This window comes from Corylus avellana, chromosome ca2 (genome assembly GCF_901000735.1).
Source record: "Corylus avellana chromosome ca2, CavTom2PMs-1.0".
Classification (NCBI taxonomy): domain Eukaryota; kingdom Viridiplantae; phylum Streptophyta; class Magnoliopsida; order Fagales; family Betulaceae; genus Corylus; species Corylus avellana.
Window position 1 is genome coordinate 14,728,739 of NC_081542.1, and position 10,566 is coordinate 14,739,304.

The following is a 10,566-nucleotide window of genomic DNA, read 5'->3' on the forward strand; positions in this document are numbered from 1 at the left end:
AATGATTTTTCATTTCTCTTTTTAAATAAATTGAATTTCGTGATGTGGCATAATGCCATATGTCATGTTCTGATTTGGTGGTCCCATAAAGCCTTTTTTTTTTTTTTTTGTTGTTGCGATGATCGATCCCTTACTTCATTCCCTCCGTATCTCCCTTATGCCGTGTTTGAGGTAATCAATCTTTGAATCCAATTAAAAAGGGTGAGGAAAAAGAATTTAAAGAATATCAAGTAAAGGATATATATAAAGATGGGAAGATTCAAAGATATATATAATACCCATTCACCCATACGAAAATCCATTAATTTCAAGTTGATTGGGAAAATGTTTAAGTTACCGTTTGAGTTCATGCAAATACCCCATAACCACCTCTGGATGTAGCCGTTGCTCTTGCTTTGGTTGGCATTTCTGCAGCTGCCTATTTATATTACACCAGAAAACCCAAAGGTATGAATTAATAAGCATCTTCTCACATTTGTATAGTAGGATTGGCTCGATAAATTTTGAAGTTTAAGATGATAAATTTAAGTGGGATATTTTTTTATTTATTTAAATACTAATTAAATAATACTTATTTGAATAAGAATCATTATTCTCACTTTTAATTGGAATGCAAAATTACCGAATAAGTTTTATCTTCTGAGCATTTTAAATCTTTCCATCTTTCCACCTCAATATATAATTAAGAGCATTCCAATATATTGAATATTCTATTGCTTTGTAGACAACATATTATTTTTCAACTTAATTAATCATTAGAGCAAATTTAGTTATTTATTATTTTCTTTAAAGGGAGTGAACATTATGACATTAATTCATGTATTACACTGTGACAAATCAGATTTTCAGTCTATTTAATTTCTCTATTAAAAATTAAACAATGGCCAAGAAATCAAGCACTTCATGTTGAGAAAAACGAAATCATGAATAAGGAATTGTGGAATGGGTTATTGAAGTATTTTTGGCATTGAATTTCCATTACAGCCTCTCTCTCCCCTTCTCTCATTTGTAACATGAGAGACCACCTTAAAGCTTTATGACCTAATATATATATATATATATAACATGGACTCTCCATGACAACATAAGTGCCCTTCACGTATGTTATGAGAACATGTCTGCATACACTAGCCTGTTATCCATTTTATTTTACGGACTAAGAGTACTAGTAGTAGCTTTTATAATTCTCATTTTCTCTTTCTCTAAATATAAATAAAACTCTTAAAAGAACACTTGAAATAGATTATAGACTCGTTTGATTCCTTTTTAAACCAAGGGAACACTTGCCTTGACATTCTTTTAATATAAAATAGTTTTATCTCTGTTTTTTTTTTTTTTGGGATGAAGAAAAAGTTTTATCTTTCCACTCTATTTCATCTAACATTTATTTGAAAGAATATTTAAATGATAGAATTCGTTCATTTTCAACCATCTTTTAACTATTTTTATAGTGAATCGACGAATTCACCATTGAATTTATGTGGGCCACATAAATTTAATGGTTGACCTATTAAATTTGTAGAATGAGATGGGAAGGAGATTAAAAAAATATTGGTATGAATCATTTTATTTTATTTTTTTGCTTCATTTCTCTCCTCTATCATTTAATTTAAATAATACTTACATGGCATAAGAAAATGATAAGGGAATCTATTGTATAGTTTATCTGAATAGCAAAGAAGAAAATAATTTGGTTCCCTATATCAAAGTAAAATTTAAGGGAAGTTGTTGCTAATGCTTTAATAATCGGATTTGGCTTAAGTGTTTAAATTTTATTAATGGTTTAGATTTTAATTTTATTCTCTTTTTTTTTTTCATAGAAAACTTGAAACAAAATGTAAACCGTTGAAACAACAAATATATTATAAATTATTTTTTTTACGGTACTTAAACCAAATCCTTAATAATCCATCCACATGCTCCTTAGATTCATGATCCACATAACCAAATCATCGTACCTTTTAACTTTCTAAAAAATGAGAAATGCTATTCTTTCAAACAACAATTATATATGAACTCTACTTAATTTGATACCAATCTGAATCTTTCTGTGTCTCTTCTTTGTTCTCGATCACTTACCACCATTTATCGGCAACAACCATGGCAGCCATCAAAGTCCACGGAAACCCTCGCTCACCAGCTACACAGCGGGTTCTAGCTACCCTTTATGAGAAAGAGCTTGAATTTGAGCTTGTGCCTGTAGACATGAAAACTGGTGAACATAAAAAACCACACTTCCTTAATTGCCTCAATGTAAGAACATGAACAAACCATTATTCTTGTAACTGAACTTCTTAATTAGGATCCATTAAATATGTTTATTAAAAATCCTTGTTGATGCAGCCATTCGGTGAAATTCCAACTCTTGAAGATGGAGATTTAAAGCTCTTTGGTAAAGTTTTTACTTATATGCAACAACGGTCGACATACTAATTATGATTAGTGTGAATATTTACTGATTTCAATATTCCAAGTACAGAATCAAGGGCAATTAATAAGTACATCGCCGACGAGTATGCCGGCAAGGGGACCCGGCTGGCATTCGGAGACAACAAGAAGAAAGCAATCATAGGGGTGTGGATGGAGGTGGAGGCCCACCAATTCGAGTCGGCAGCTTCAAAGCTTACTTGGGAGTTGTCATTGAAGCCAGTGTTTGGAAAGGGTACTCCCGACAAGGCAGTTGTGGAGAAGAACGAAGCAAAGCTGGCTAAGGTTCTTGATATCTATGAGAGTCGGCTGGCTCAGTCAAAATACTTGGCGGGTGAGAGCTTCAGCTTGGCAGATCTGCACCACCTTCCCTCCATACAATACTTGTTGGCCACAGAAGTCAAAAAGCTCTTTGATTCACGCCTCCATGTCAAAGCCTGGGTTGCTGATATCACAGCAAGGCCAGCTTGGTGCAAGGTCCTTTGCCATGCATGTAGAAGCAAGCACTGAGGAGAAAAGAGTAGTAGCAGCTGCCGGCCGGCCACCAGCCGGCTTCTCTGTTGTCATTTGTGTTCAATAAGCACGAGTACTTAATTTGAGTCTAGCACGGCTTCTTGCCCTCAATCTTCAAGTTGTAGGCATCAAGTTTATGAATAACATATTATACATTAAAGTATTAATTGAATGATTAGATTTACCTTTTTCTATCTGCTTAAACTTTTAGGAAAAGTTGTGATTTAACATGGTATCAAAGCCAAAGATCATGAGTTCGAACTTTGATTTTGTCAAATTCACTATTAATTTCAATTAAATATTTTACGTATTGGATATCACCTATTAAAATGGAGTTTGAATCCACACGTGAGGGGATGTTAAAATATTTAATTAGATTTACCTCTTCCTATCAGTTTAATCTTTTGGGTAGAATGCTCAAATTCACAAACACATTTGAGTACTTCTTGTTAGAGTACTAGCAACAACTTGAAGGAAAACTCCTAAAAAAAACACATGCAACAAACTCTCTTAGTGTTATAGGTAGCCCTTTTGCTTCTATTAACATTATTTTAATATAAAAAAGCTTTATCATTTTTATTTTTTATTTTTTAATTTCTTCCTTTTTAATTTTTTATTTTTTTAGCATTTATTTGAAAGAACGTTTAAGTATAGAAAAATGATAAATGAAGTTATTGTAGAGCTTGTTTCAACTCGAAGCAAAAAGTAATTTATTTTCCTAAATTAAAAAGAATCTAAGAAAAAACACTGCTTTTGAATAATGCTTTGATCAACAAGAAGTAATTGGATCAGAAAATTCCATCCTTAAAGCACAAATTAACATTCATTGCTTCCTTCGGACAGCCATGCGGCCCATGCAAATTAAGCATCTGCATGAGAATGGATGATTGTTTGATGAATTTGGAAAAATGGAATTAAAAGGAATATTGGAAGATGAAATTGGTGATAAAAGAAAAAAAGGGTTCACTAAGCTTTTCACAAATCAGAATAATTACTCCTCCTTTTCTTCCCCCATTTATACAATCAATCAGAAACCCATTCAACAACTAATTAATTAACCCACTGGAATTAGCGAATCATTGGCCCATTAAAACTGGCATATTATAAGAAAAGCCCACTAATCCTATTAAACAATTGTCGTTCAATCTAATGAAGTGGGTTTAATTGGAATCTTTGGGGTTTCTCTTTCAGTTTTGGGCCTGTTTGGGATCTAAAAGTGCTTTTAACACTCAAAAAGTCTATTTGAAAAAAAAAAAGTATTCGTTTGATAAAAAAATTAAAAGCACTTTTAATGATCCAAAAAGCCTAAAAATTGCCAAAAGTGCAAAAACTTAAAAATAAAGCTTTTATCCAAAAGGCTTTTTTTTTTTACTTAAAAGCTCTATTTTTCAAATCTAATTCCAAACAGAATATTGCATTCATATTGAAATGGTGTCATAGAAGATTTCGTGGGTTGTCAATTGTCATGGGCTGATTTTGGGGGTTGCTTTGGTGTCTGGCAATTCAAATGGGCCACACAAGAATTTCTAGGGCCATGAATAAAACAGCCATGAGAGCCACACACAGACAGAGAGACAACAAAGAGGTCAGGAGGATTTTTTATTTTTATTTTTAGATTTAAATTTAAAGAAATCTATAGATTTTTGAGCCATTTACACCGCCCCATGTGATTCATGCGCACTGAAAACAGGGTGAAAGAAGACAGGAAACTCTTGATAAAAAAAAAAAAAAAGTATTTTCATCTGGACCCTGACCCACATCTTCTAATGCATTCAATTTGGAATTTCCGACGAACAAATTATGTCATCAATTTTGAAAAAAAAAAAAGGAAAAATTACAGTTTACCCCCCCAAAGTTGTCAGCGATTTGCAATTCCGCCTCCAAAGTTTCAATTTTTGCAATCCACCCCCCTAAAGTTTCAATTTTTTGCAATTCAGGCACTCCGTCAGTCAAACCCTCTTTGACTGACGGAACAGTGACCACGTGCGACGCACGTGGTCACTTTATGCGATTTAGTGCCCAAAATACCCCCATCAATTGGTTACACCTTGACCCACGCCCAAACCCATCTTACCCACGCCCCCGACCCTGCTGACCCGACCCAACCCAACCCAACCCAAACCCAAACCAGACTTAAAACAACTAATCAAACACGACAGTCACGCGTTCCGTCATTTTGCCCCCTTTCTCCTTGCTGACTCACGACCGAAAGGGACCCTCTGCTGGTAGAACCCACCTCCGACAGCCACGCGACAGGTACCCGACAGCCACTCGAGATCAACCCAAAGCTCCATCCTTTGCGCCTTTGTGTACGACGAGGTGAGATTTTGCCCTTATTTGATTCGTTAATTTCCACCGAAATGTGTAGTATCGTTCTAGGGTTTTTCGTAAATTGGGGTTTTCTTGAGGGGGTTTTAATTTGGTAATCCCTAACTCTGTGATGTTGATTTATTGTTAACAAATTTTTGTTTTCTATTGTATATTGATTTATTGCGAAGAGAGAGAGTAAACTTGGTTGTTTGTGTTTGAACAAAAGTGGTCCCCAAATTGTATAATGTTGTCGTGTGAACAAAAGTGGTCCCAATGTTTTTTTCTGATTTGCATGTATATCAAAAGTGGTCCCATTTTCTGATTTGCATGTATATCAAAAGTGGTCCTCTAGTTTGCACTCCCAATTTTCTTCCACTTTGGAGATCTCCCTCCGAAGCAGTGAGATGCTAGCTAACTGTTTGTCTAAATTGAGTTTTATCATTAAATTGCTTCTATATTTTCTGATTTTTATTTCCGGTTTGTTTGTCCACCACCAAATTATCTTACAACAATAAGCCTAACGTTGAGAGAGAGAGAGAGAGCATCACCTGGTCCATACATTCTAGCCAATTCATCCTAGACATTTTTGGCGGAAGTGATTTTCCTAATCCCCGGTAGTATGTCCACCTCACATGAAATTAGAATTGCATGTAAAGCTGCAGCATTATTCTTTCTCCATGCCTTAAATCCAACTACATCATCTTCTGGTTTAGGGGGTTCCGTGGTTGATTGGACAATGTCCCAAAGATCTTGAGCCAACAAATAATTTTTCATCCAAGCACACCAATTGGCATAATTGTCATTTCTAAGAAGTTCAAGAACAATTGTGCTTGAGAGACTATTTGTTGCCATTCTTAATCTGTCAAATTACTACGAAACATGTTAGGTGAGACTTGGAAGTGAAATACAGACCATATTGTGTATCTTCAGTTTTCAAAGTAATTTTTTATTTTTTTGCTTTTTATAAAAAAGAAAAAGAAACGAAAAGTGCTTTCAAAATAAATAAGCAAAATGATACCCCTTTACAAACAGGGCAAGTGCAGTGGGCAACTGCATCACTACTCCCCTAGAAAATGCAATTTATAAATATAACATTTTTTATTTTAAAATTATAATATAATAAATTTTTTTTATTAAAAACCATTTTTCTTGTTTTTTTTTAGATGACAATTGACTAATCAAATTTAAATGTACTTGTTTTGTTAGTACATTATTCTTAATAGTTAATTTCACTGATCCATTTTATCGATGCTAACAAGGATTTTATAAATATAATTAACAATATCATTTTATTTTATTATTTCAATATTGTCTTCTAATTCTATTTCAAAGATTGATTGTTCAATTATTTATTCTTTAGCTCGATTTGATGTAATATTTTGTTTGTTTTTAGCTACAAATTTATCAAAAGTTCCTTTTTGTAAGTCATTGAATTAAATTTTTTTCCCTTTTTGTTAATTAATCTTTCATATTCAAATTTTTATTTTCTATCTATACCATTTAGGTCTTTTGAACTAGAGGTTTCAATAAGTGCGATTTAGAGGTATTGGTTAAAATTATTTACTCTAACAGTCTTTCCTCCTTTTTTTTTTTCTCCTTTTCTTTCTAATGTAATTAACTAGCTTCACTATTCTATTATGCATGTCTATATTTTTACAGATTTGGCTTTAATTTGTAATCAGCTACATAATCAAATTAGATTCCATGCAATGTTGAAAATCATTTACTCTAACAGTCAATGTAGTATTATAACTCATATTATTGATGTGACACTCCAACTTACGTTATGTGCACACAAGACACCACGCTACACATTCCTCTCAAATATTAAGAAACCTAAACCCTAAATCTTAACCCTAACAAATATTTGAATTATCACCTAGTTGTCTTGCTTCCAAAATATTTGCATGTATTTTTAGGGTTTGAGCTTAGATTTGCATAACTTCATTCTTAAGCAATAATTATATTGGTAAACTTATTTAAAGCTGCTTCTCATACATTTTATTCATTATTTTTGTAGGATGTCTTTGAATCTAGTGTTCGAGGTTAGGTATGGCGGTAGATTCGACAGAAGTTGTGGTTGCAATTACGTGGGGGGAGAAGTTGCTGTTCATGGTGAAGGGTATAATCCTGACAACTTGTCTTTTTTTGAGCTTGAAGATATTTGTACAGACTACGGGTACAAGCCAGGGGATCTAATATACTTCAGAGAACCTGATAAGACGTTAATGGGGGGTTTGCATTTAATCAGCTCTGATGCCGACGTATTGTTCATGGTTGGTTGCCATAAAGGGCAATATATTGTCCATTTGTATGTCGTGTGTTTTGGGGAGGGTCAGGGTGATGTTCAGGATTACGAAGGAGAAGATGACGATGAAGGGGAGGGAAGGGTTGATTACAATGACCCTTGGTGGAAAGGCAAACTCAGTGATGACGAGGATTTATTTGATGTAGATGTTGACGAAGGCGATACTGGAACTGGAGCAACCGGAGCAGGAACTAGTGAAGCTGGAACCGTTGGTGATGGTGATGGTGGTTATGACAATGAGGGTGAGGAGGAAGAAACAGGTGATGAAGAAGATGGGAACCATGGTGAGGCCCGCAGAACTGATGCTTCTATTAGGTCCGAAAGTGGGTGTAAGAAAAATAAAAAATTTGAAGAAGTAGATGATGATGACACAAACTCTAAATTGGCTAGAAGTGACATATTGGAGTCACCACCCTATAGTGATGAGGAAGCTGAAGGGACATCTACAAAAAGGCCCGAATTTCAGCGAATGGACCTAGTTAACCCAGAGCTGCATCTCTACATGACTTTCCCAGACATACAAACATTTAGAGAAGCAGTTAAGGAGTACAATCTTTTGAGGGGCAAGGAAATTAGGTTCAAAAAGAATGAAAGAAGAAAGTCTATTGTTGTGTGTAGGGATGACAAGTGTCGGTACCGAGTATATGCAAGGAAGGTTTCTGATGAACAAACATTTCAGATAAGATCTATGCAGCCTAAACATGTGTGTGGTAGGCAATACAAGAACTCCATTGTGAACTCAACTTGGATATCGAACAAGTTGATTGAGAAGTTCCGAATTCAGCCGAATATGCCCTTGAATGTCATACAACGTGAAGTGAAGGAAAAGTGGAAAGTGGATGTGAGTCCAAGTATGATGTACAGGGCTAGGGCCAAGGCATGTAAAAAAATCTTCGGGAAGCTTGAAAACCAATATGGTCACCTGTGGGATTATTGCGAGACATTGAGACAAACGAATAGGGGAAGTTGTATGATGATGAAGGTTGACAGGCCAAACCCAAATGTGCTTCCAAAGTTTGGAAGATTGTATTTTTCTCTTGCTGCAATGAAGAAGGGGTTTCTTGATGGTTGTAGGCCTGTCATAGGGGTGGATGGATGCTTCCTGAAAGGGCCTTTCAAGGGACAATTGTTAGCTGCAGTTGGAAGGGATGGGAATAATAATATGTACCCAATCGCATTTGCTGTTGTCGAAGCTGAGACCAAGGACTCTTGGACATGGTTTTTGGAAACCCTAGTGTCCGATCTTGGAGTGCATGAAAGGGGCTGCAAACCTACATTTATTTCGGATAGACAAAAGGTAAGTTATGTTACATTTAATTTTTGCTCATAATTTTCAAATCACACTTAAACAAATTTGTTAATTAATTGTATTATTTTGGTCATTTTTTCATGCATTATTAAATTGTTGTGCAGGGTCTGATGCCAGCTTTAGAGTCTGTGCTTCCAACGGCGGATCATCGAATTTGTGTTAGGCATCTGTATGCCAACTTCAGAGACTTGGAGGGCCATAAAGGATTGGCATTGAAAGAGCAGTTATGGGCTGCAGCAACCGCATACACTGAACATGAGTTTATAACTCATATGGAAGAATTGAAGAAACTTAGTAAGGATGCATACGATTATTTGAACAAGCTTGACCCCAGTGGGTGGTCTCGAGCTTGGTTTAATGAAGCTCCAAGGTGTGAGTTGCTGGTAAACAATATTTGCGAGTGTTTCAACGCATACATCCTCAAGGCTCGTGACAAGCCTATTTTGACAATGTTGGAAATGATAAGAAAAAAGCTGTTGACGAGATATCAGGCTAAGAGGGAAGGGATTGCGAAGTTGACAGGGAGGTTGTGCCCTAGGATTGTGCAAAAATTGGAGGCAATTGGTTTGGATGCAATGAACTGCATTGCAACCTATGCTGGTGATGGAATGTTTGAGGTTTCTGCTCCCAGCAACAAACAGTATGTGGTAGACCTACGTAGAAGACGATGTGGTTGCAGGCAATGAGAAATCACTGGAATCCCCTGTCCCCATGCATTTGCTGCTGTACTCTATGATTGTGGGAATCCGGAGGACTATGTTGATGAATGCTACACAATCGAGACGTACAAGAAGGCATATGCACCAATAATTTACCCAATGCCTAGTCAGGAACAATGGATAAAGACCAGACATGATCATTTGGAACCACCTACAATTAGAGTAGCCCCCGGGAGACCAAAGAGGTTAAGAAAGAGGGCTCCTAATGAGAGTAGGGACCCCAAAAATCCTAACCGAATTAAGAAATTTGGAGCAAGGATGAGATGTGCGAAGTGTACTGGTTTGGGTCACAATAAGAGGAGCTGTCCACTTAATCAATCTTCAGGAAGTCAGCTTAATACCCCCCTTACAGCAAGTGTAAGTGTTATTCAACCCTATTAAATCGTCCTTAATAGATAACCTGGTTTTAACTGGCTTGTTTTAGACTTTGTATGACATGCTAATATTTGTTTCCAATTTTTTATGCAGTCACAAAGTGTTGGGTCCAATACTCGATCAACTGGTAAAAGCAAGGCACATGTTGTGGGCAAGGTAGACATTTTTAGGCGCTTGTACTGCCATTTTTTTACGGCTTGTAGGCAAATGTAGTCACTTGACAATTGTTACATTTGATGTTAGCAGAAAGCTAAGGTGGTGAAAAGTAGTGGCAGTGGTGGTCCCAGCCAGTCATCAAATGCAGTAAAGGTACTTAGAAATTATGTTGTTTTAGTAGTAGGTTTTCTTATACCCAATGCATAATGGGTATATTTTTATTAGTTCATAATTTGTTCTTACTTTCTATGGTATTGTTTAGAATAAAGAGGACTTGAAGAACAATACAGCATCTGGGTCAACCGCTGGTCCACAAGCATCCACCATACTCAAGGTACTTAACTATATGATAGCCGTCTTTACTTTGTACATTTATTCACATAAACCCTAATATGACATATAACATCTTTGCTACCATCTAGTACTTATTTATTTTGTATTATATATAT

The 10,566-nt window shown here is 35.7% G+C and overlaps 2 protein-coding genes across 5 annotated transcripts in view; one reads left to right on the top strand and one right to left on the bottom strand.

Moving 5' to 3' along the window:
* Positions 1–2,100: 2,100 nt before the first annotated feature.
* On the top strand, positions 2,101–2,937 carry LOC132170261 (glutathione S-transferase-like). Its single transcript, XM_059581175.1, has 3 exons — positions 2,101–2,253; positions 2,344–2,392; positions 2,480–2,937. Exons 1-3 carry the CDS (start codon positions 2,101–2,103, stop codon positions 2,935–2,937), a joined length of 660 nt encoding a protein of 219 aa, XP_059437158.1.
* Positions 2,148–10,566, bottom strand: part of LOC132170260 (putative pentatricopeptide repeat-containing protein At5g40405) — a 13,845-nt gene continuing 5,426 nt past the window's right edge. For all 4 annotated transcript variants that reach the window (XR_009438946.1, XM_059581174.1, XM_059581173.1 and 1 more), the window contains one exon: positions 2,148–2,197. The gene's annotated coding sequence lies outside the window, so the exon portion shown is untranslated. The remainder of the gene's footprint in view (positions 2,198–10,566) is intronic.